The sequence below is a fragment of the Carcharodon carcharias genome, chromosome 9 (assembly GCF_017639515.1).
Source record: "Carcharodon carcharias isolate sCarCar2 chromosome 9, sCarCar2.pri, whole genome shotgun sequence".
Taxonomy (NCBI): domain Eukaryota; kingdom Metazoa; phylum Chordata; class Chondrichthyes; order Lamniformes; family Lamnidae; genus Carcharodon; species Carcharodon carcharias.
Window position 1 is genome coordinate 62,624,939 of NC_054475.1, and position 26,436 is coordinate 62,651,374.

The 26,436-nt window shown below is 43.1% G+C and overlaps 1 protein-coding gene across 2 annotated transcripts in view; it reads left to right on the plus strand.

Moving 5' to 3' along the window:
- Positions 1 to 25,422, plus strand: part of LOC121282333 (leukocyte surface antigen CD53-like) — a 77,894-nt gene extending 52,472 nt beyond the window's left edge. For both annotated transcript variants that reach the window (XM_041196026.1, XM_041196027.1), the window contains 4 exons: positions 5,372 to 5,464; positions 15,606 to 15,704; positions 17,256 to 17,339; positions 22,080 to 25,422. In XM_041196026.1, the coding sequence (XP_041051960.1) occupies positions 5,372 to 5,464; positions 15,606 to 15,704; positions 17,256 to 17,339; positions 22,080 to 22,151 (348 nt within the window). In that variant the 3' untranslated portion in view covers positions 22,152 to 25,422. The remainder of the gene's footprint in view (positions 1 to 5,371; positions 5,465 to 15,605; positions 15,705 to 17,255; positions 17,340 to 22,079) is intronic.
- The last annotated feature ends 1,014 nt before the right edge of the window (positions 25,423 to 26,436 follow it).

Below are 26,436 nucleotides of genomic sequence, written 5' to 3' on the forward strand. Positions count from 1 at the left end.
AGTAGAGAATAGAAGCCAGGGATTACCTTTTGTATTCCAGGATGATCCCAGAAGAAGGAGCAGAATAATGACCCAATAGTTCTTTGTGTGGTCCAGCAGGATGTAGCAGTGAATGGATAAACCCAGTTGTCCAACTAGAACCATTCAAGTTTACTTTTCTTTACTGAAATATCCTGATGAATCTGTTATTATCATTGTGGCCTTATCTTAGATTGTGCTTGATTAAGAACATACAAACATATGAATTAGGAACAGGAGTAGGCCGCTCGGCCCCTCGAGCTTGCTCCACCATTCGATAAGATCATGGCTGATCTGATTGTGACCTCAACTTTACATTCCTGTCTACTCCTAGTAACTTTTCAACCCCTTGTTAATCAAGAATCTATCTAGCTCTGCCTTAAAAATATTCAAAGACTCTGTTTCCACCACCTTTTGAGGAAGAGAGTTCCAAAGACTCACAACCCTCTGAAGGAAAAACATTTCTCCCCATTTCTGTCTTAAATCCCACAAAAGGAAACATCATCTCCACATCCACCCTGTCAAACCCCTCAGGATCTTATATGTTTCAATCAAGTCACTTCTTACTCTTCTAAACTCCTAACCTGTCCAGCCTTTCCTCATAAGGCAACGAGCCTATTCCAGGGGCAGAATCTTCTGCCTGTCGGGCGGGCGGGTCTCCGTGCCTGCTCTTGGTTGGCTGTGCATTGCTATTTTATGCAGGCGGGCCAATTAAGGCCTGCCCAGCATGACGCGAGGGGAGGAGGGAGAGTCAGGGCCTGTGCTCTTTCGCGCATGTGCATGAAAAAGTGCAGAAATCTCCCTGAGGCATGGAGCAACGTCACATGAGCTGGGACATGTTTATGAAATGTCAAAAAAAATTTATTCATTAATAAAACTTTCATGAAACCTCATCCTACCCATGGATGAGGTTTCATGCAAAATGCGAAGGCTGCTTGGGCTCTTCGCCTGCCCCCCGCCAACCTTAAGGTTGGACGGGCAGCCCTGTCAGTTTGGTTAATTAGTTTATTAGTGGCCTTAATAGGCCTTTGATAGTTCTGTGGGCATGCAGCTGACTCTGGTACGTGCCCGCCAAATGGAAAATTGGAATGACGCGCAGTGACGTCGGGACACACGCCCAACGTCATCACACATCATTTTACACATTGGCATGCAGGGCCCATCCCTGTTCACCGACGAGAAAATTCTGCCCTAGGTATTAGTCTAGTAAACCTTCTCTGAACTGCTTCCAGCGCATTTACATTCTTCCTTAAATAAGGAAGATGTGGTCTCACCAATGCCCTGTACAACTGAAATATAACCTCCTTACTTTTGTATTCAATTCCCCTCGCAATAAACAATAACATTCTACTAGCTTTCTTGATTACCTGCTCTACCTGCATACTGACCTTTTGTGATTCATGCACTAGAACACCCAGATCCCTCTGAATTTCAGAGCTCTGAAATTTCTCACCATTTATAAAATAAGTTTCTTTTTTATTCTTCCTGCCAAAATGTATAATTTCACACATTTCCCACATTATATTCTATTTGTTAGATCTTTGCCTTCTCACTTATGTATCTCCCCGTAGCCTCCTTATATCCTCTTCACAACTTACTTTCCTACCTATCTTTGTATCATCAGCAAAGTTAGCAACCATTCCTTCAGTCCCTTCATCTAAAACATTTATATAAATTGTAAACAGTTCAGGTCCCATCACTGATCCCTGTGGCACACCACTTGTTACATCTTGCTAAGCAGAAAAAGACCCATTTATGCCTATCCTCTGACTCCTGTTAGCCAGCCAATCTTCCATCCATGCCAATATGTTACCCCCTACACCATGAGCTTTTATTTCTCGCATTAACCTTTGATGTGGCTTCTTATCAAATGCCTTCTGGAAATCTAAGCACAGTACATCCACCGGCTCCTCTTTATCCACAACACATGTTACTTCCTCAAAGAATGCCAATAAATTAGTTAAACACGATTTCACTCTCTCAAAACCATGTTGACTCTGCCTAATTACCTTGAATTTATCTAAGTGCCCTGTTATAACATCTTTAATAACAGCTCCAAACATTTTCCCTATGACAGATGTTAAACTAACTAGCCTGTAGTTTCCTGCTTTCTGTCTCCCTCCCTTTTTGAACAAATGAGTTACATTTACTATTTTCCAATCCAATGGAACCTTTCCTGAATCTAGGGAATTTTGGAAAATTAAAAGCAATGCATCAACTATCTCACTAGCCACTTCGTCAAGACCTTAGAGTGAAGTCCATCTGGATCAGGGCATTTGTCAGCCCACAGCTCCAACAATTTTCTTAATATCACTTCTCTGGAGATTGTAATTTTCCTGAGTTCCTCCCTCCCTTTCAATTCCTGATTTACAGCTATTTCTGGGATGTTACTTGTATCCTCTGTAGTGAAGGCCGATGTAAAATATCCGTTCAATTCACCTGCCATCTCCTTACTTTCCATTATTAATTCCCCTGCTTCACTTCCTATAGGACCAACGCTCACTTTGTTAGCTCTTTTCTTACTTAAATATTTATAGAAACTTTTACAATCTGTTTTTATATTTCTAGCTAGCTTTCTCTCATACTCAAATTTTTCCCTCCTTATTAATTCCTTTGTCATTCTTTGCTGTTTTTTATATCCTGTCTAATCTTCTGCCACTCATCATTGGACAATTATATGCTTTTTCTTTAAGTTTGAAAATATCTTTAACATTTTTCGTTAACCACGGATGGTGCGTCCATCCTTTGGATTTTTTCTTTGTCGTTGGAATGTCAATGGAGATTGCTGATCATTAACCCCAGTGAGCAGAGATCCAAATCTCAAATCTTGTAGCAAATTGGGGAAGAGGTTTTCCTGGGGATGAATACAGAGAAAGTAGGTTTTGGAGGAAGAAAGGGATGTGGGTGGGCAGCAATGCAAAGAAGTGATCAGAGGTGGCCTTATCTGTGATTAATTCAATGGTGGAAATGAGGCCACATGAGATAGCAAGATCAGGGAGTGGTCGTGAATATGACTTGGGGGGTTTACATGGAGGGCAAGATTTAGGGAGAATGGAGGGTAGTGAATTCAGAGGAGAGAAAGCCTGCTCAATTGAGATGGAGATTAAAATTAGAGGATGAGAAGCCACTCGGCCCAGAGGCTGAGGGTAGAGGGAAAGTTGTGAAGATAGCTCATTGAGAAAAGTGGTCTGGTATTCAGGCAGGTGATAAAGAACCAAGATTTTAATTGAGAGTTGAGGGGTGGGGCAAGATGAGATATTTAAAGGAGGAGTAAGTGCCAAGGGTATAGGGGACAGCCCAATTTGAGATTTGGTTAAAAGTGTCACACCACTGCCATTATGGTCTTGACAGGGCAAGTGGTGAAAAGTATAGCCAGGCACGGAGGCTTCTTTTAGGTGAGAGCTGTTATCACCCCTCAGCCAGGAACCCATTAAGGCCATAACATTCACAGTAAAAAAACAAAAACAGAATTACCTGGAAAAACTCAGCAGGTCTGGCAGCATCGGCGGAGAAGAAAAGAGTTGACGTTTCGAGTCCTCATGACCCTTCGACAGAACTTGAGTTCGAGTCCAAGAAAGGGTTGAAATATAAGCTGGTTTAAGGTGTGTGTGTGTGTGTGTGTGTGTGTGGGGGGGGGGGGGGGGTGGGGGGGGGGGCGGAGAGAGAGAGAGAGAGAGAGAAGTGGAGGGGGTTGTTGTGGTTGTAGGGCCAAACAAGCAGTGATAAAAGCAGATCATCAAAAGATGTCACCAACAATAAAACAAAAGAACACATAGGTGTTAAAGTTGGTGATAATATCTAAACGAATGTGCTAATTAAGAATGGATGGTAGGGCACTCAAGGTATAGCTCTAGTGGGGGTGGGGAGAGCATAAAAGATTTTAAGATATTTAAAAATAATGGAAATAGGTGGGAAAAGAAAAATCTATATAATTTATTGGAAAAAAAAGGAAGGGGGAAACAGAAAGGGGGTGGGGATGGGGGAGGGAGCTCAAGATCTAAAGTTGTTGAATTCAATATTTAGTCCGGAAGGCTTTAAAGTGCCTAGTCGGAAGATGAGGTGTTGTTCCTCCAGTTTGCGTTGGGCTTCACTGGAACAATGCAGCAAGCCAAGGACAGACATGTGGGCAAGAGAGCAGGGTGGAGTGTTGAAATGGCAAGCGACAGGGAGGTTTGGGTCATTCTTGCAGACAGACTGCAGGTGTTCTGCAAAGCGGTCGCCCAGTTTACGTTTGGTCTCTCCAATGTAGAGGAGACCACATTGGGAGCAACGAATGCAGTAGACTAAGTTGGGGGAAATGCAAGTGAAATGCTGCTTCACTTGAAAGGAGTGTTTGGGCCCTTGGATGGTGAGGAGAGAGGAAGTGAAGGGACAGGTGTTGCATCTTTTGCGTGGGCATGGGGTGGTGCCATAGGAGGGGGTTGAGGAGTAGGGGGTGATGGAGGAGTGGACCAGGGTGTCACATTCACAGTAAGTTTAGGGACTGCAAAGCCCGTGTTCACGAGTGACTGGGCATTCTGGTGGGAGGTACAGAGGGGTCAGGGGTGGGGGCTGCAGTGAAAGCTGATCCATTGGCAGAGTCCACAGGGTCAGCAGTGGGCGGGGTGATTTGGATGGGTGGAACTAGAGGTGAGAGATTGGAGGATGGGGCAGTTGGGGTTGGTGCTCGGACAGCACTGAGTGCCTCGTTGAGCCAGTCGGAAGATGTTAAGAGAGGCAGAAGGAAGCTGCAGGATCACCTAAGAAGGGATCAAACCTGGGACACTGGCAGGGGAGCAGCAAAATTGAAGGGTACCGAAGTGTTGGGATAGAGATTTGGTAGGGGAGAATACCTGAGATGGGAGAAATGAAAGGAGGCATAACAACAGGAGGGGGAGAGTTAGGAGCGATAGAAAGAAAAGAAGAAAAAGAGGCAAAAATGAAAGTGATGGGCTTAGGTCGGGACCAGCAGCCAAGGTGTGCGTGAGGATAAACTTAGGTTACATAGGTTGATAATGTAGAATTAATTATTATGTATCTTGGTCGTGAACAGGCACAGAGAGGAGGCAATAGGAGGAGTCCAGAGCACTGTAGCGGCTTAAAGTTGAGCTAGGTAGGTGGAGTCAGCGTGGAACTTTGACAACCTGTTTTGCAAGTTTGGAGTCAGCTGTGGCAGGTGAGTGATGTCCAGTAGTTATTAGAAGGATAGAGTATCAGAGGATAATAAACATTTATTTCCCAGATGAACTGCCTGACAAGTTATATCTAGATGATTATTCCTGGTATCAGGGTCACTAAGCCTCTGGTACACTGGATATGAAGTTAGAGAAGGAAATTCCAGTCACCTGACAGTGATCCTGTTTCTGTTCTACAGATAACCAGTTACATCGAAAATGACATGAAAGATGCTTTGAAGAATAAAAACAACACCGGAATTTTGGAAGCTTGGGATGGAATCCAGAAACAGGTAAATTCCACGGGTTTAGCCAATATTCTTCAATAACAATGCTTTTAGCCCTGCTGCATACTTGGCAACAGTTCTGTACATTTTCATGTATGGGCACAACTTATTTTAATTTCAGATTTCCATCAAATTGTATTTTTTTTTCTAATTATGATGAGTTAAATTAATTCAAACTCAGGTGACTTGATGCTTGGAGGCTGGGATTATGAGACCTGGTGTCTCTCCTCCAGAATCATTGGCTGCTGCCTTTAGCTGGTTGAGGTGTCCTCCCTGCTCCCAACACTGATCATCAAACACTTTTCCTCCAATAATAACAAACACTGGCCCTGAGCTGTCGGCCAGTGTTGATGCTGCGCACATTGCCACCGCCTGCGAAGATCTTTGCTGCCCGACCTTGTTTGCACTCTTTCAGCTGAGACTCCCGATCCCAGCCGCAGAATCAATGGGCGATCGCAAACATCCCTGTGGAAAACTGATGAACACGGGAGGAGATAAATGAGGAGAGGGCACGCACTCCTTTTTTGAAACAAAAACAAAAATAGCTGGAAAAACTCAGCAGGTCTGACAGCATCTGTGGAGAGAAAGACAGAGTTAATGTTTACAGACCGTATGACTCTTCATCAGGACTAACGAGGAATAAGAAATGTGGTGAAATATAAGCTGGTTTAAGGAGGTGGGGTGGGACAGGTAGAGCTGGATAGAGGGCCAGTGATAGGTAGAGGCAAAGAAGAGATTGCCAAAGGTTTTATAGACAAAAGGACAAAGGGGTGTTGATGGTGGTGATATTAACTAAAGGATGTGCTAATGGTGACATTAAGGGTAGAAAGCTGGACCAGCAAGGTACAGATAGCCCTAGTGGGGATGGGGGGAAGGGGTCAAAATAAGCTAAAAGGTGCAGATAAAACAATGGATGCAAATACATTTAAAAATATTAGAAATAGGTGGAAAAAGAAAAATATATTTAAAAAATATATAAATTATTAGAAAAAAAGGGGGATCAGAAAGGGGTTGGGGATGGAGGAGAGAGTTCATGATCTAAAATTGTTGAATTCAATATTCAGTCCGAAAGGCTGTAAAGTGCCTAGTCGGAAGATGAAGTGCTGTTCCTCCAGTTTGCGTTGAGCTTCACTGGAACATTGCAGCAGGCCAAAGACGGACGTGTGGGCATGAGAGCAGAGTGGTGTGTTGAAATGGCAAGCGACAGGGAGGTCTGGGTCATGCTTGCAGACAGACTGAAGGTGTTCTGCAAAGTGGTCACCCAGTCTGCGTAGAGGAGACCACATTGGGAGCAGCGAATGCAGTAGACTAAAGTGAGGGAAGTGCAGGGGTAGTGCTGCTTCACTTGAAAGGAGTGTTTGGGCCCTTGGACGGTGAGGACGGGGGAAGTAAAGGGGCAGGTGTTGCATCTTCTGTGGTTGCATGGGAAGGTGCCGTGGGAGGGGGTTGAGGTGTAGGGGATGATGGAGGAATAGACCAGGATGTCCCAGAGGGAATGGTCCCTATGGAATGCTGATGGGGGTGTTGAAGGGAAAATGGGTTTGGTAGTGGCATCATGCTGGAGTTGGCGGAAATGGCGGAGGATGATCCTTTGAATGTGGAGGCTGGTAGGGTGATATGACATCAGCTGCCATATTCAGGTAAGTTTTTAAAGGTCTCAAGTCTTTGAATGGGTGGGTGAGTGGTGAGACGGAAGGAGGTAGTTGTTTCGGGGAGTAGTCAGGTTGGAAGTGGGTGGTTGGTATGAAAGATGGTGGTGGGAGAGAATAGGCTTTGGCTGGGGGATGTGGGGGGATGGCTGTGGTGTTCCATTCATTAGACTGTTAATTACTGAGTTACACCAGAGATTAAACGGTGTAACAATTCCAGGGTAAGTATCCGGGTAGGTAGCATGTGTCTGGCCCAAATCTCCAATCAGTGCAGGAGACATTTGCAGAGGGTCATGGACAGAACAAATCAGTCAATCAGCAGTTTAAACTTCCTGGGCAATTACAGCAGCTCTGTGCTTGGCAGAACTTTCCGCAGGAGCCCTGAGGTGCATCAAAGGCTTAAGTCCTGGAGTTTTTTTACAGGACCATTACCATTGGGAGATTATGTTAGAATGTTGTGAATTGTCTCAGCTCCTGTGGTGAAATTTGTCACAGCTGTCAAGATGTGAGCCGAATTTTTAGAGCAGGTTATTGGATGCAGATTGACCTGAAGCCTCCTCAGTGAGATGGACGCTCTTAATAAAAAGATTTCATATTTTAGCATTGATGTTACAGATTGAGCAGAGCATCTAAAGCAGGCAGGAAAAAGGCTCAAGGAAGAACTGCACAATTATAATAATGTTGAGTTAACACAATGTGGCGGAGGTATGCACTCTACTGCATGCCTTCTTCACTTGTATTCTCATGTTCTTCTGTTCTAATGAATATCACTCAAATAAAATTTGAATGAAAATGAGATAGCATCTGAAATGGTGAGTAAATTTGAAATGGCATGATGCAACTTTCATTTGTCTTGCATAAGTTTAAAAAATAAACTATCAACTTGTTGCAAGATTAGGAATAAAGAGTGTGCCTGTAAATGTGATGTCACAGAGACAGCTGTTGTGTGATAAATATGAACTTACAAAAAAGAAAGAGGAGAACAGACAAACTTGTCCATCCAGTCTATCCCATCCAGGCATAGAACAGCTTGTGTTTCCCATCAACTCCCCTGTCCTCCAGTCACACAATGTCCCAGGATTGGCAAACAAAAACAGGCAAAAAGTAAAATAATTTAGGGAAAAACTTCTGGAAAATTCCTCTCTGACCTCAAAAGATGATCAAGCAAACTCCAGGGTTCAGCAATAACAGATAACTCACTCATCCTCGTTAACTCAAGATGACTGCCACTTGCAGGATCTTGTCCAACTTTTTTTTGACGTCTTATAGTCCTTACTTGCTGTACATTTGGGCAATCTGTTCCATAGGTCAGCAACTCTCTGCAAAATAAATTTTCTGGCCTAAACTATCACTCCCTTATTATGAAGTCCTATATCCTCCCTTCCCAGCTCTAACAACTATTCACCTGAATAGAATTTGGTTCTCTTCATCTTGAGGATCTCAATAATATCCTTTGCCTTTCTCCAATGAAAAAGCCCCAGTTCCCTGAGCCTGTCCTGTAATGAACTGCACTAAGACTTTGGTGTCAATCTAGTTGTCTCCCCTCTGGATCTTCACCAAAGGCCTTGATAATTTGCACGTGAGGAAACCAGAAACTGGACATATCAAGGCCTATAAAGGAGAGTGATCATATTGCTAGTTTTCCAGTTAACTGCCCTGGCTATACACCCAAATGTGTTTGCTTTTCCTGTGACCTCACTAGGTTAGGGTCATGGGCTCTCAGCATTCCTTGCACTATGACCCCAAGCTCTGTATCTTTCAAAGAGGCAATCCTGCACAGCTAACACAAGCATGGAACTGCAGTGCAGTTATCCGCATCAAACAATATCCACCCACATCCAGGCCCATTCCTCTATTATAATGAAATCAGCCTGAAGTTTATTTTTCCAAAATTCAAACTCCTGTGCACATCAGTGAATGTGGAGTTGTCCTTTTAATACTTTTATCCAGATCATTAATAAAGAACAGTGATTCCAGCATTGATCTGTAAAAGGCTCCATATTGACCAGACCTCATGCTGCCAACACTCTAGGGTTGTCCTGGAGTCCCCAGGAATTGAAGATTATTACGATCTGTGAAGGGACCAAGAGCTTTTTGAAAAAATTAATTTCCCAGCGACTGACGGAGAAGAAATTGCAGGACAAGACTTCATATTTAAAGACAGTAACAAACTAAAATTAATTTAGGTGATAAACTACTTAACAGGCAACTAAGACACCGACTTAAAGAAAGAATACTTATGCAGTAACTGATGAGATAAATGGAACTACACTGTATGACAGATTTTTACATTATGCCACACCTCTGGCAGATAGATAGCAATACAAAATTAACTCTCAAGGCACTCCCAGGTTCTGGCAAGCTCACTTCTTCCTCCCACGCCAAATCTTCCAATGCCTTTGTTCCACTCAGACAGGATAATCCAGAAGAGGCTTCTATCAGGAAGGCCCACCTCAGCAACTCCTTGTTTCTTAAATCTTGAAAATTCCCATCAGTCCTGTTTCCGTCATTAAGAACAGAAAATGAGGAATGATATAGGCACCGGAGAGCAAGACGTAGAGTCAGTCTGGGTAGAAATAAGAAATAGCAAGGCAAAAAAGTCCCTGGTGGGAGTAATCTATAGGTCCCCAAACAGTAATTTAGGAGTAGGGCACAGTATAAACCAGGAAATACTGGGAGCATGTAAGAAAGGCATGGCAATAAACTTGGGTGATTTTAATATGCATATAGACTGAACTAATCAAATTGGCAAGGGTAGCCTCGAGGGAGAGTTCATAGAGTGTATTAGAGATTGTTTCCTGGAGCAATATATTGTGGAACCAACCAGAGAGCAGGCTATTCTGGATTTGGTTTTGTGTAATGAGATGGGATTAATTAATGATCTCATAGTAAAGGATCCTCTAGGGAAGAGTGATCATAGCATGATAGAATTTCAAGTTCAGTATGAGAGCGAGAAACTTGCATCCCACACTAGTGTTCTGGAGTTAAACAAGGGTAACTACATAGCTATGAGGGCATATTTGGCCCTCGTGGACTGGGCAGGAAGACTACAAGGTAGGACAGTTGATGAACAGTGGCAGATATTTAAGGAGATATTCAATTCCTCCCAAGTAAAATATATCCCAGTGAGGACGAAAGATGGTAAGAGGGGGAAAAAGCATCCATGACTAAGCAAGGAATTTAAAGATAACTTAAAGGCAAAAACTAAGGCATACCAAATTGCAAAGGTCAGTGGCAGGCTGGAAGATTGGGAATCTTTTAAAGATCAACAAAGGGTTACTAAAAAAATAATAAAAAGAGCAAAAGTAAATTATGAAAGAAAACTAACTTAAAATATAAAAACTGATAGCAAAAGCTTCTACAAGTAGATAAAAGGAAAGAGTAGCTAAAGTGAATGTTGGTCCCTTGGAGGATGAGACTGGGGAGTTAATAGTGGGGAACACAGAAATGGCAGAGACGCTTAATCAATACTTTGCCTCAGTTTTCACAGTGGAGGACTCTAGTACCATTGTACCAATAGTAACAGATAGTGCAGAGGATATAGAGAAGGAGGAACTTAGAACAATCACCAGAGAAAAAGTAATGAGCAAACTATTGGGATTAAAGGGTGACAAGTCCCCAGGACCTGATGGCCTACATCCCAGGGTCTTAAAGGAAGTGGCAGCGAAGATAGTGGATGCATTGGCTATAATATTCCAAAATTCCCTGGATTCTGGAAAGGTTCCAATGGATTGTAAAAATGGTAATATAATGCCTTTATTCAAAAAGGGTGGGGGGAAGCAGAAAGTAGGATACTATAAACCAGTTAGTTTAACGTCTGTCATTGTGAAATTGTTGGAATCCATTATTAAGGAAGTAGTAATGGGGCGTTTGGAAAGTCAAAATGCAATCCATCAGAGTCAGTATAGTTTTATGAAGAGTAAATCTTGTTTGACTAATTTGCTAGAGTTCTTTGAAGATGTGACAAGTAAGGTGGATAATGGGGATCCTGTAGATGTAGTATATCTGGACTTCCAGAAGGCCTTTGATGGGGTGCCGCACAAAAGATTAATACACAAGATAAGATCACACGGAGTTAGGGGGAATATATTAGCTTGGACAGAGGATTGGCTAACCAACAGAAAGCAGACAGTGGGATAAATGGGTCTTTTTCTGGATGGCAAGCTGTAACTAGTGGGGTGCCACATGGTTCAGTCCTTGGGCCCCAACTATTTACAATCTATATTAATGACTTGGATTCAGGGATAGAGGGTATTATAGCTAAATTTGCAGATGACACCAAAATAGGTGGGAAAGTAAGTAATGAAGAAATAAGAAATTTACAAATGGATATGGACAGGTTAGGTGAATGGGCCAAAATTTGGCAGATGGAGTTTAACGTGGATAAGTGTGAGGTTAACCATTTTGGTCGGAAGAATAAAAAGGCGGCTTATTATTTAAGTGGAGAGAAACTTCAGAATGCTTCAGTGCAGAGGGATCTGGGAGTCCTCGTGCATGTATCACTGAAAGCTAGTATGCAGGTACAGCAGGTAATAAGGAAGGCAAATGGAATTTTGGCATTTATTGCTGAAGGAATAGAGTATAAAAATAGGGAAGTATTTTTGCAACTGTACAAGGCATTGGTGAGGCCGCACCCGGAGTACTGTGCGCAGTTTTGGTCCCCTTACTTGAAGAAGGATGTAGTTGCATTGGAGGTGGTTCAGAGGAGGTTCATTAGATTGATTTCAGAGATGCGGGGCTTGTCTTATGAGGAGAGATTGAGCAGTTTAGGCCTGTCCTCGCTAGAATTTAGAAGAATGAGAGGAGATCTAATTGAGGTATATAAGATGCTAAAGGGGTTAGATAAATTAGACGTGGAGCGGATGTTTCACCTTGTGGGGCATTCTAGAACAAGAGGCCATAGTTTTAGGCTAAGGGACGGTAGATTTAAATCAGAGATGAGGAATTACTTTTCTCAAAGGGTCATGAATCTGTGGAATTCATGACCTCAGAGTGCAGTGGATGCCGGGACGCTGAATAATTTCAAGGAGGAGTTAGACAGATTTGAAAGGTTATGGGGAGAAGGCGGGAAATTGGAGTTGAGGCCAAAATGAGATCAGCCATGATCGTAATAAATGGCGGAGCAGGCTCGAGGGGCTGAATTGCCTACTCCTGCTCCTAGTTCTTATGTTCTTATGTTCTAACCAACTTTTACAAGCATTCTGCTCATCATTTAATACATAAATAGTCATCCTGCTGTTCACAGATGTAGAGGCTGCTTCTACCCACAGCAGCACATCCTTTGCCCCTCTGTGTCACTGTGTCTTTATAAAAACAGCTCTTTTATGTCAAGGTGTGAAACCTGTCCCTTGATTTTCAATAGGTTTTGGTTTCAGATTGCATAGGCCTGTCTCCAGGTAACATAAATATGATCACCATATCCCTCTATCCAAGACATTCCATTTTCACCTTAAATTAAAGTAGACATTTTAAAACATAGCCGCCTTGCAAAATCTCACATTTGTAACAAGGTTAATTAATCTACATGCTGCTATGCAAATGCATCAGGCCATCCAAAACCTTGGCTTTGCATTTTCTTTGAACATATTTGGTTATTAGAGAAAGATTGGGAATGGGAGAAAATGTCTGGTTCATTATATAGGAATTGCAATGAAACTTCCTGGAATGCATCCAACCAGACTTTGCAATTCTAACCAGGCTATATTGTGATCCTCTAGCATGAATAATCATATTCTGCCTCTGCATTTTCAACAATCCATTTTTACCCTGACTGCAAATATCACAGAAAACACCTTTACGTAAACACAGTGTGAGGGTATGTTCCCCAGAGGGCAGAATCTTCAGGAGATGATGGGGGCTTGCCTGCTGACTGCAGAGGTGGCAAGAGGTCTGCATTACTTCCTTTAGGGCAGGCCTACAGAACCACGAGCCAATCAGACAGTTAAGAGGTCAGCAGTGGGCCTTTCCCTGGGGTCAGTACCCCATGGGCAGAGGTCCGGCCTACGAGAGCTATTGGCTAATCAGAGGCTGGCAGCTCTTTTCCTCAGCAGTGTCACCAGGGAGGCAGTGGCTGCTGCCAGAATGACAGGAATCAGGGGCCTGGGATCCTGGAGTGACCAAAGCTAGCGGTATGGAATTGGCAGGAAGGGTTTCGGAGGTTGGCGGGGGGGGGTTAAGGCGTAGCGGGGGGGGTCGACAGCAAGGGAAGGCTGTGGCTCTCACCACCCCCATTCCTGATGCTGGGTCCCTTGATCGGGCACTGAATGCTTTTGAAGGATGAACCCCACCCCTCTCTGCCCTGTGACCAGGAGACAACAAGCAGCCCATTCAGGTTTAGTTATCATGCTCCCATGTGGTGACAGGCCCACCCTTAGCTGGGTTAGTACAAGTAGTAGCAGGATGAGGTCCTTAAGGACAACCATGGGCCTTCCCACCAAGGACTTAATTGGGATCCCCTCCCGCCACCATTCCACCCAATTGAACTCCTTCCCTGTCTCCAAACAAGGCATTAGAGAGGGAAGATTATACCAATCAGGTTATTTCCCTCAAGTCACAGCAGAACGGCAGGGAAAGCCATGAGGAAGTTCACCTCCAATATTTAACCAGGCCAACATCCGTGTGAATTTCCTATTTTGGGAAAAGGTGATGACTCAAAGCACAAGGATGTCATGAAATCATCACAAAGTACATTGACCTCAAAGTTGTCAGACTGTCACAAAAACCCAACTGGTTCACAAATGTCGGGACGAAAACCTGCCATCCTTTCCCGATCCCGTAATTCCAGTCCCACACAAACTTCATTGGTACTTAACTGCCACTCTGAAGTGACATAACCAAGTCACTCAGTTCAATGAAACATCTACAGAAGAACAGGGCCTTCCCAGGAGTTGCCAACCCTCCTGGCTGATGCTGGGATCTTCAGGAATGATATGGGATCTACTAAGTACAAAAATACAAAGATACATGATACAAAGATGGGTGGAGGGACAGGTAGTATTGAGGAGGCAGGGAGGCTGCAGAAGGATTTGGACAGGTTAGGAGAATGGGCAAAGAAGTGGCAGATGGAATACAACGTGGGGAAGTGTGAGGTCATGCACTTTGGTAGGAAGAATAGAGGCATAGACTGTTTTCTAAATGGGGAGAGAATTCAGAAGTCGGGAGTGCAAAGGGACTTGGGAGTCCTAGTCCAGGATTCTCTTAAGGTTAACTTGCAGATTGAGTCGGTAGTTAGGAAGGCAAATGCAATGTTGGCATTTATTTCGAGAGGACTAGAATATAAAAGCAGGGATGTGCTGCTGAGGCTTTATAAGGCGCTGGTCAGACCACATTTAGAAAATTGTGAGCATTTTTGGGACCCGTGTCACAGGAAGGATGTGCTGGCCCTGGAGAGGATCCAGAGGAGGTTCACGAGAATGATCCCAGGAATGAAAGGCTTAACATATGAGGAATATTTGAGGACTCTGGGTCTATACTCGATGGAGTTTAGAAGGATGAGGGGGGATCTGATTGAAACTTACAGAATACTGAAAGGCCTGAATAGAGTGGATGTGGGGAAGGTGTTTCCATTAGTAGGAGAGACTAGGACCCGAGAGCACAGCCTCAGAATAAAGGGAAGACCTTTTAGAACAGCGATGAGGAGAAACTTCTTTAGCCAGAGACTGATGACTCCAAGGAATTCATTGCCACAGAAGGTTGTGGAGGCCAGGTCATTGAGTGTATTTAAGACCAAGATTGATTGGTAAGGGCATCAAAGGTTACAGGGAGAAAGCGGGAGAATGGAGTTGAGAAACTTATCCGCCATTATTGAATGGCGGAGCAGACTCGATGGGCCGAATGGCCTAATTTCTGCTCTTATGTCTTAAATACTGTCCCCAGTAACCCAGAACAAAATTCAAGGGACACTAAAACAAATCATGTGATGTATTCAATTTCTTTCAGTGTATGTTTGCAATAAAAACACCGGAGACAGGATTAAACTGGCTATTTGACAGACAGTCATGCATTATCTATTTGGGTAATTAAGACCCTGCTTTTCTTCTAATTAGCCATGGGGAAGTAGTGCACCATGACGATGATTACATTAGGCAACCAATGAAACGAGCATGGAGGCAGGGCATTTGGCGTGGGAGTGACATGTGATGAAACTTCCAGATTACATCCAGAGTTAAGAACCTAGTAAATAGCGATGGTCAATTAATATCAACTTTGTGAAAAAGGCCTCATCTCAACAATTAATATTTAAAAATTAGAGTGTATGATATGGTAATCATCTATACCCATGGGTTCATGTCTTATTTTGATACAATAGCAAAATACTGCAGATGCTGGAAACCTGAAATAAAAATCAAAAATGTTGAAGATACTCAGCAGGTCAGGCAGCATCTGTGGAGAGAGAAAAACAGTTATTGACCTAAAATGTTAACTATTTCTTTGTTATTTTGATTACCTTACTGCTTATTGTATGAGGATAACTTTATTCTTCCCTTGCCTCCTCTTAGCTGCAGTGCTGTGGTGTTACTAACCACACTGACTGGGGAGACACTGTGCCAAAGTCCTGCTGTGTAAAAGAAAATAGAAACTGCACCTATTTCCAAAAGGTGAAGAGCACAAATGTCCTAAATTATGTGTGTGCTTGTGTGTGCTTTTCTTTGTTTTTGTGTGTGTGTTGTGTGCTCTTCTGTGCCCATGGGCAGGATTATCCCCCTGTCTGGGGTGGGGGGGGGGGGGGGGTGGTTGTGCAGGAACAGGTGCAGGTGCAGGTGAGTGGGTTCCCAACCAGGGGTGCGCTGCCATTTTACGTGGGTGGGCCAGTTACGCCCACCTGGAATTGCTGTGCGATCCCTGTGCGGGCAGGGGTGGGTATCCCCTGAGCCGGGAGTGCTCTTTCCTGCGTGTGCACGAAAGAACGCACAGTTCTCCCTGAGGCAAAGTGCTGCCTCAGGGAGATCGGCTCAAGTGTGACAGTGTCACATGAGCTGGGACACGTCCATTACCTTTACTTAAAAATTTTCCAAACATTTTAAATCCCTCATGAAACCTCATCCCGCCCATGGATGAGGCTTCATGCTTTTTCAGAAGGCCACCTGGGCATTTCACCTGCCCGCCAACTATAAGGTTGGACGGGCAGACCCATTAATTAGGTAAATTACTTTTATAAATACCTTAAGTGGCCACTGACGGTTTTGTGGGCGCGCAGCCGAATTGACTGCGTACTCGCCGAACTGAGAATCTAGCTGACACAGGGTGACATCAGGACACATGCCCAACGTCATCCCGCGTCATTTTATGTGTCGGCGAGCGAGCCCCGCCCCCACTCGCTGACCAGAAATTGCTGCCTCATGTGTTTGTGTGTCTATCCATCTGTCTGTGTGCCTCTGTGTACATGTCTCTGTGGGTCTGGTGCTGTGTATGTGTCTGTATGCATGTATGGATCTGCTTGTGCATCCTTCTGCATGCGCATGATGGTGAACATTTTTTGTGTCGTGCATATGTCTATGTGTGTGTATGTGTGTCTGTGAGCATGTGTGTGTTTGTGAGCATGTACTTGTTTGTATGTGTGTGTCTGTGTGTCAATGCATGTGTCTATGTACATGTGCTTGTGTGGCCTATGTATCTGTGTGCCTGAGTACATGCGCCGGTACACATGTTTTTGTGCCTGTGTGCATATTTTTGTCTGTTTGTGTGTATCTGTGTGGGTGTGTCTCTGTGTTTGTGTATCTACGTTTCTGTGTCCATGCACGTTTTTGTGCAGGTATGTCTGTGTACATGTGTCTGAGCATGTATCTGTGTGTATATGCCTGTGTCTTTGTGTATCTGTGCATATGCTGTGTGTATTTCTGTGCACGAGTGCCTGTGTGCATGTAATCGTGTGCGTATATCTGTGTGCATGTAATCATGTGCATGTATTTGTCTGTATGTGTGCATGTTGCTCCAAGTGTTTCTGTATGCAGATATCTGTCTGCATGTATCTGTGTTTGTGTGTGTGTGTGCGCACGTGTGTACGTGCATGCCTGTGCAAGTGTTTCTGTGTGTGTGGCTCTGCAGTTAGTCCCAGTAGACTGCAGAGTCAGCTATCTATGTGCTCTGGGTGGCTCCCGCTTGCTGTATTGCAAAGAAAATTCTGAAATTTCTGTCTGTGCATATTCCAGGGTTGCTTCATCCAGGTCCAACAATGGTTTGAGGCCAACTTTTTAATTCTCGGAATTGCTGTCATCTGTGTGTCAATTGTCCAGGTAAGTACTTCAAGTTAATCTGTAGTAGTTGTAGCTTTAAGACTTATTGCATTATATAGTATCACGTGACAATGTGAAAGAATCAGCTCTAAGTGAGAGGCACCTTAGACTGGGAGTGCTTCTTCTAGTTGTGGAGCTTGAAGGAAGCATGTAACTGCTGCTGCAGCCAGTAAATAAAGCTCTATGTTTCTAATGAGAAACCTGTCTGGAAAATCAAGTGCATAACAAACTGGCAATGAGGATGGGATCAGGTCTGCCATTGTCCCTTGCCTAGCGACTGTGAGCATTTTGTTTAAACAGAAGAAAAAGATTTGCTCACCAGGTATGCTGCAGAGTTCAAACAGAAGAAACAGAAGCACTGTCATTTTAAGTTAAAGCAAAAAAACAGACCCTGATCCAAATGGCTGAGAAATCTCCCAGAGCACTCCTGCCATTTAAAAGAAAAGGACCTGCAGAGACAAAAAGAGAATCTGTGCTTAAATTATAAAACAGGTGGAAGCCCCGCAGGTTCAGTAGGTTAGAGAAGCTGGCACACAGCTACAAGTAAAGAAAGGTTTAAAAACAACCTGCAGGGTACAGTAAAAGAAAGACTGCAGAGCTGAAGTAAAAAAAAGAGTTGACAGTTCACAAGTTAAAAAGGGTAATCAGAGCAGAAAGCAATCCTGCAGTTTTAAATTTTTTAAAAAATGACCCTGATTGGACCACAAGGCCACTGGGTCTCCCGAAGTGTGAGATTCCCAACATCAAAAGAATCTGCGGAGTTAGTAAAAAACCCTCCCAGAAAAGGGAGAAGAAATCGCAGTTGTGTTTTTTCAAACAGGAGCAAAGTTTTCCAAATTAAAAAAAAAAGCCATGTTTGCCAGTGAGCCCACCAAAACAGGAAAAGCACAGGAAACTCAAAAACATCACAGAAAAGCCAACAGCTGCAGAGACAGCCCGAGTCGTTTAAAAAAAAACCCAGTGACTGCTCATAAAGCGGCAATATATTTGAAGTGGTGAATACAAGAAAAATGGCTAAGGATAGAAAATTAGAAGACACCCCAGAGAGAGGGCAACCAGAAAATTAACAGTTGAAAGAACAGTTGATTGTCCTTCAAGATCAAATGCAAAAGGAATGCTTAACCGTTCAGCAACATGAAGAAATGAAGACTGTCTTAAACAGTAAAATGAAAGCAGAGCAGAAGAAACTGAAAGAAGGCTCAGGGGAAGCCCTGGTGATCAAAGGGGGATCAGAGGAAACCTTGGCAATGAAGAGGGCGCAGGGGAAACCCTGGGAGAGGGCTCAGGGGAAACCCTGGGAGAGGGCTCAGGGGAAACCCTGGGAGAGGGCTCAGGGGAAACCCTGGGAGAGGGCTCAGGGGAAGCCCTGGGAGTCATATATAGCTAGATACAGCCAGGAAACAGGAGTTCAGAGAAACTCTAAGGCAGCACCAGCTCAGTGAAGCTAGCTGTCTAGCAAAGGGCTGAAGAATCAGCTGAATGAAGCTAAAGAAGTATTAAAAGGAAAAGTCGTCTTAACTTTCCAAGATGCCAGTGGTTACCTGGTGTGATAGTGACCAGCCCCTTTTCGTACCACATAGAGGTGGAAAGCCGGATCACCCACAAACACATGGATCATTTGAGAAGAAGAGAGAAACTCCAACAAAATGATGTTCCACCTGTAACCATTGTAGAACCTGTGGTCCCTGTTGAAACTGTTCAACCAAGAATAGACATACTAGGTGTCTCTATCAGAGTAGATAACACTGAGCTGCCTGTGCCTAAAGAGGTACCTGATGTTGCTGTGGTTCCAGATAATGTGGGTCCTATAAGAGATTCAAAAGTTGTAGAGCTACAACGTTCCACCTGGATCAGGAAACCACCTAAGAGACTGAACCCATAATTCCATCACCCCTCTATATATTTGTAATGTCATGAAGGTAATGTTCTTGTAAATACAAACTGTACAAAAAATTTGAAGGGGGAGGAATGTAGTAATTGTAGCTTTAAGGAATGTAGTGACTTGTAGCTTTAAGACTTATTATGTTGTATAGTATCACATGACAGTGTGAATGAATCAGATATAAGCATGGGAAACCTTAGAGTGAGAGTCCTTCTAGTTGTGGAGCTTGATGGAAGCATGTAACTGCTGCTGCAGCTCATTAATAAACTTTGATGTTTCTAATGAGAAACCTGTCTGGAAAATCAAGTCCATAACAAAGTCTATCTCGCATTGCTGGAAATAATCACTCCACTTTCACATTGGCAGCCCAGGTGTGAAAGCATCATCCCCCTGGCACTAGTCTGAAGGAATGCCAAATGCTAACTAGCATCCTTGAGGCACATAAATCCTCCCAAAGCTCTTCACAGCCACACATTTGAGGTCTGAGCACCCCACTGTTTAAAAAAGTAATAATTCCTCCTAACCCTTAATAGTTACGGTCTCTAGTTACCCCATTCCCTTATCAAAAATCCACTCTGTGTTGAACAAGGTCAGAATGGTACTGGGGCTTAGAAAGTTAAACTACAAGGACAGATTGAAGAAACTTGGTTTGTAGTCCCTTGAGGTGAGAAGGTGAAGGGTGACCTAATTGAGGTGTTTAACTGATAAAGAGATTTGAGAGATACAGGGAATGATATCCTTTGGAGGAGGAATCTAAAACAAAGGGATGAAATCTTAAAATTAAAGATAGGTCATTTAGGAATGGATTAAAACTAAGAATATAAGCACAGGCAGGACTAGAGGCAATAATTAAAATTTAATTATAAAATAAATAATTCATTAAAATACTATAAAGATGGTTGGACAAGTAATGTGTTGCAGCTACAGTATGTGGGAGTTTATGGATGCCAGTGCAATCCAAGGAAAACATGTTTTCAGTAAGTGTCTGCAGCTCAAGGAGCTTCAGCTTAGAGTTAATGAGCTGGAGGCTGAGCTACAGACACTGCAATGCATCAGAGAGGGGGAAGGTTACCTGGAGATGTTGTTCCAGGAGGTAGATGCACCCTTAGACTAGGGTCTTTTGAGTTGGTTCATAGTCAAGCACAGGAGGGTATGACTGCAACTGAGACAGGAATGGGGATTGAAAATGTAGACACAGAGGAGCCTCAGCCTTTGCAATTTCCCAACAGGTTTGAGATTCTTGCATTTTCTAGGGATGAAAGGAGGGGCTGCAGGGTGAGTGAGCAAACTGGCTATGGCACTATGGTACATGGTACATTCAAATGGTGGGGAGGAGAGTTAATAGGAATGTAGTGGTAATAGGAAACAGTATAGTCGTGGGGATAGACAGAGTTGCCTGTAGCCAAAAGCGAGAATCCAGAAGGCTGATGCCTGCCTGGTACCAAGGTTGGGGACATCTGCTCTGGGCTGGAGAGTGACTTGCAGTGGGAGAGGGAGGATCCAATTGTTATGGTCCATGTAATTACCAACGATATAGATAGGACTAGGAAAGAGGTACTGCATAGAGAGCAGCTAGGGGCAATGGATCCAAAGGTCAAAATAATAAAAAATATTCAGAACAGGATTGAATTTCACATTCAGATTGAGGGAGAGAAGTATGGGTCGAAGACTAATATTTTGTATTTAAGTGAAGGCAGTATGAGGGTACGAAGACAGAGTTGGCTAAAGTGAACTGGGAAATTAGGGTAAAGGGTAGGACAGTAGAGATGCAGTGGCAGACATTTAAGGAGATATTTCATAACACTCAGCAAAGATACATTCCAGTGTGAAAGAGAGACTCTAGAAGGATGCATCATCCGGGGCTAACCAAGGAAGTTAAAGATACTATCAAATTTTTTAAAAGTGTATAATTCCATGACGATTTGTGGCAGGTCAGAAGATTGAACAGAATATTAAAATTAGCAAAGAATGACTAAAAACAACTAATAAGGAGGGTGAAATAAGGGTACAAGAGAAAGCGAGTTAGAAATATACAAATTGTCAGTACAGGAATTTGAAAAGGAAAAGAGTAACTAATGCGAGTGTCGGTCCTCTAGAGGAGAGCCTGGGGAATTAATAATGGAAAACAAGGAAATGGTGGATGAATTGAACAGTTATTTTCATCTGTCTTCACTGTAGAGGATACAAATAACATCCCAGAAATAATTGTGAATCAGGAGATGAAAGGGAGGGAGGAACTTAAAACAGTTGCAATCACCAGGGAAAGGGTACTGAGAAAACTTTTAGACCTAAAGGCTGACAAGTCCCCAGATCCTGATGGACTTCATCCTAGGGTCTGAAGGTCACTCAGATAGTAGATACATAGATACAAAAAATCTCTAGATTCTGGAAAGTTCCCATCAGATTGGAAAAAATCAAATGCAGCTGAAGGGGGGAGACAGAAAGCAGGAAACTACAGGCCAGTTATCCTAACATCTGTCATAGGGAAAATGCTGGAATATATTATTAAGGAGGTTATAACAAGGCATTTAGAAAATCTCAATGCAATCAGACAGAGTCAACACGGTTTTGTGAAAGGCAAATCGTGTTTGATTAATTTATAAGCATTCTTTGAGGAAGTAACAAGCAACGTGGATAAAGGGGAAATTGTAGATGTGTACGTTGGTTTCCAGAAGGCATTTGACAAGATGCCATATCAAAGGTTACTAACAAAGATAAGAGCTCGTGGTGTAGGACATAACATATTAGCATGGATAGAGGATTGGATAGCTAATTGGAAGCAGAGTGGGCAGAAATGGGTCATTTATAATGTGAGCATAGAATGGAAAATGTTAACATTTAGCTTTTATTGCCTTCAGGTACTCGGCATGTCATTTGCTATGACCATGTACTGCCACATCTGTAATAACTACAAGTCCTATGACAATTGAGCTGGTGCTGTTTCTCCCAGAGAGGAAACCCCATCATGTGGGATTGTAAATGTATCCATGATTGTAGGTTCTGCTCTTATGAAGACTGACACTTTGCTCATTTCCTGCTGCCACCTGTTAACAGATGGTACAAGTTTCAACTGTATGAACTGGGTCCTCCTGCGGTGCCACATCTCTGGTACATCTACAGCACCTGTCAATCTCTCGCTTTGGACTTCAATAACAGCTCTTCAAGGAATCAAATCAAACTGACTACTTTGCCTTCTCCTGTCTGTTTTGTTGAGGAAGTTTGGAGTTTAATAGCCCTGCATTTCACTGTCTTCCAGAGTAATGGGCAGGCCCTCTCTGTCGTGGCAGGCATCAATGGGAAATTCAACAACCAGAGCTCTCAATGCTATATAGAATAGACAGGATACAGAGCACAGAAACAAGCCAGTATTTATGCTCCACACAAACCCCCTCCCAGCCCTCTTTATCTCATTCTGTCAACCAGATTCCTTCTATTCCTCTCCTTCACATACTCATCTAGATTCCTTTTAAAAGCACCTGTACTAACTGCTCCTTCTGATAGCAAGTTCCAAATTCTAGCTACTCCAACCAGTAAACAAATTGCCCTTTTGGATTTATTAATGATTGTCTTTGATTTATGGCTCCTAGTCTGGTCTTGACCAGAAATGGAAACACCTTGCCTATGCCTATCCTATCAGATCCATCCATCAACCTAAAGTCCTCAATCAGGTCATCTCTCTTTTCGGCCTCTCTTTTCTAGAGAAAAGAGCCCCAGCCCATTCATTCCCTCCTGATAGTTATAACTCTCAGTTCTGATATCATCCTTGTAAATCTTTTTTCACTTCCTCCAATGCCACTACATCCTTTCGACAATATGGAGACCAGAACTGTACAGAGTGCTCCAAAGTGATCTAACCACGGTTTTATAGACGCTTAACATAACTTATCTGCTTTCCAATCCTATCGCAGTATCAATGGGCCCCAATATTCTTGGCCTTATTAGCCTATGTTGCTAGTTTTAATGATTTGTGTAGCCCTTCCTTTTGTTCTATGCACCATTTAGACTTTTGTTTTCCTTAGGGAATAAGTTAATTCATCTTATCAAAACGGGTCATCTCACACTCTCAGATATTGAATTTAAATTGCCATTCACCTGTCCGTTCTGGAGTTTCATCTCCCTGAAAATGGAAGGAGTCAGTCACTGCCATTCGGACTTTGCTGACAGCCGCTCTTGGCTGTGGGCCAGATACAGCCAGAGAGGAGGGTTATATTTGCAGGAAGTTTCCATATAAATTATCCACATGAGTGGCTCCAAAATGGAAATGATCTTTTAGGGCAGGACAGACACAGCTCTGGCAGAATGCTGAGATGTTATATTGTTGTCTTGAGTTGGCTGATTGAATTTGCCAACAATTCCAACAGCGTCTGAAGGAGCTCATTGGTTGTGAGTGCTTTGAGATGTCCTGATGAGGTGAAAGGCACAAGATAAATTCCTTGTTTTCTTCAACCTGGAGATCTGTCTGGCCTTGTGCGTCAGCAGCTTGTCATTGATTGGGTTAGTACCAACATACCCTCTAATTGTTTTTGAAGTGTGTGGTCCATTTGTTTAACTGTGAAGGCCCTTTAAATATTTTTGTATGGCCACATACTTGCAGTAACTTGTACATGGCCTGTGCCGGATCTTCCACACAAATTGAAGAGAACGTTGGTTGGGGGACTGTAACCTATCTAATAAGCAGGACATTTCTCAGCTCTAGACTGTGTTACCAACCATGAAGGATTGTCTTAGACTTTGAATCTCTGGGAAGTAAAGATTACCTCTGCAAACTATTTGTAGCAACCCAGGAGAAAGATTACAGGGACTTTGAAGAAAAGTGAATTTCCATTTGTTTGATTAATAAAATAATGAAGATGGAGGAAGGGGCTGGGTGGGGCAGTTGAAGATGGGCGGTCATGTGATGAAATCTCCAGGAATATGGCAAACCAGAGTTGGCAACCCTACTCTTGAAAACTAGCCATCTTGAAAACTTGAGAATCCGACACTTTCCTATGGAGTGTCTTGCACATGAACTTTCACAAAGCTCAACAATAGGTTCACATTTGTCGATCCTTCAAGCTCACTTCAACTCGGCTGTTGATAATAACATTTTGAAAATAGCTGAACATTGCACATTCAAAGGCAATGAGGGGTGCTCTCCCGATAATGTAACTAGGGGTGAAGGGTCACCAGCCTGTCGCCACCTGGAGGTACTACCTGGAGCATGAATGTTCGATGCTAGTTTGTCCCAAAGCAGTGCATTTTGGCTGCATTACAAATAATTGAGAGGTCAATCAGTAGAAAGGCCCATGAAGCAGCAATAATGGGTCATTTCCCCAACCAATTTTCAAAATAGAATTGAGGATAAGATGGGAGAGTACCAGAAGGATTAGCTTTAATGGGCTGGATGGCCTTTTCTCAGTTTTGGCTGTTCTTGCTTTGCAGCTGTAAAGTATTATAAAGGAGTCTAGGTTTTAAGAATTAAAATACTACAGCATAGCAGGTTAGAGGTAAGAGCTGAACTGTGTTTTCCAAATTCTCTATGTTTAATAGACTGTTAATCTAATACAACCAAAGCCAGTTACATCCCAATATTCAATTAGATTTTAAAAAATGCTTCTGCTGTAGTTCCATGGGCTGGTTGTACACATTTAATTGATCCAACAGGGCTTTAGTATTTAAATATGGTTTCAAAATAATGTGTTTCAACCACTTAATCCCAAGTGTAGATCAGTTTGAGAATACAGTGGCAATCACTCATTTTAATGACCTGAATCCAATTAGTTACACATAGCAACAAGGCAGAAAGTGCAAAAGATATTATCCAATCCTTTGGAGAACAGCCAATCATGTCTTGAAATGTCTGCTCCTACGCTTTTTGCTCACTATTCTACGATTCCACCTTAAGGCAGTTCTTCACGGCTGCATGTAATGTCACCTCTATTCCCAGTCAGAATGGAGATGATTAAGCAACTCACTAGTCAATCATACAGACACTGCTGTAAATGACTGTGATTATATTCTGTAACTATCCTCTATTCACTGCAATTTGTTGGAGATAGCATCCTGCTTTTATCAAGAGAATTTGCTGCAATTTCAGTCACAAGTGTCTTTCTATTTCATAGACGTATTTTTCAGTTAAACTCTGTAGTCTGTTTGCTGTAGTGCACTCTTTAAACAACAGGCATTCAATTCTGAGGAAATAAACTTTATTTGCTGTAAAAATAGACTGTCTGATGTGAATCCTGCTGTAAGTCCAAACCCACCTCCAATTCATTGGTGGACACAGTGGTGTCAATACAGAAATGGGAGGCTGGGGGCGAGGGAGATTGCAGGGGAGAGATCACCAGGGAATGATTGTAGCTAGAAGAAATAGCAGGGATTACCTCCAACCATTGGATGGTTGCATCTACTCCAAAAATACCATGGTAGAAGACATAACAATCATTCCGGAAATAATGGGGAATGATGAGTCTAGCAAGATTGAGGAATTTAAAGATATTGGCCTTGGTGGAGAATTTTTTAAAATTCATTTACAGGAGGTGGGCATTACTGGCTAGGCCAGCATTTATTGCCCATCCCTAATTGCCCTTGAGAAGGAAGTGGTGAGCTGCCTTCTAGAACCGCTGCAGATTATGTGGCCTAGGTACATCCTCAGTGTTGTTAGGGAGGGAGTTCCAGGATTTTGACCCAGCAACAGTGAAGAAATGGTGATATATTTCCAAGTCAGGATGGTGAGTGTCTTGGAGGGGAATTTCCAGGTGGTGGTGTTCCCATCTATCCACTGCACTTGTCCTTCTAGATGGTCATGTATTTGGAAGGTACTGCTTAAGAAGTCTTGCTCAGTTCCTGGAGTGCATCTTGTAGATGGTACACACTGCTGCCACTGTTCGTTGATGGTGCAGGGAGTGAATGTTTGTGGATGGGGTGCCAATCAAGCGGGCTGCTTTGTCCTGGATAGTGCCAAACTTCTTGGGTGTTGTTGGAGCTGCACTCACCTGGGCAAGTAGAGAGTATATCATCATACACCTGACTTAGGATCATAGAGTTATAGAAGTCTACAGCACAGAAAAATGCCCTTCAGCCCATCGAGCCTGCATCAGTCAAACAAGCACCTAACTATTCTACTCCCATTTTCCAGCACTAGGCCATGGCATTGCAAGTGCACATCCAAATACTTCTTAAATGTTATGAGGGTTTCTGCCTCTACCACCCTTTCAGGCAGTGAGTTCCAGATTC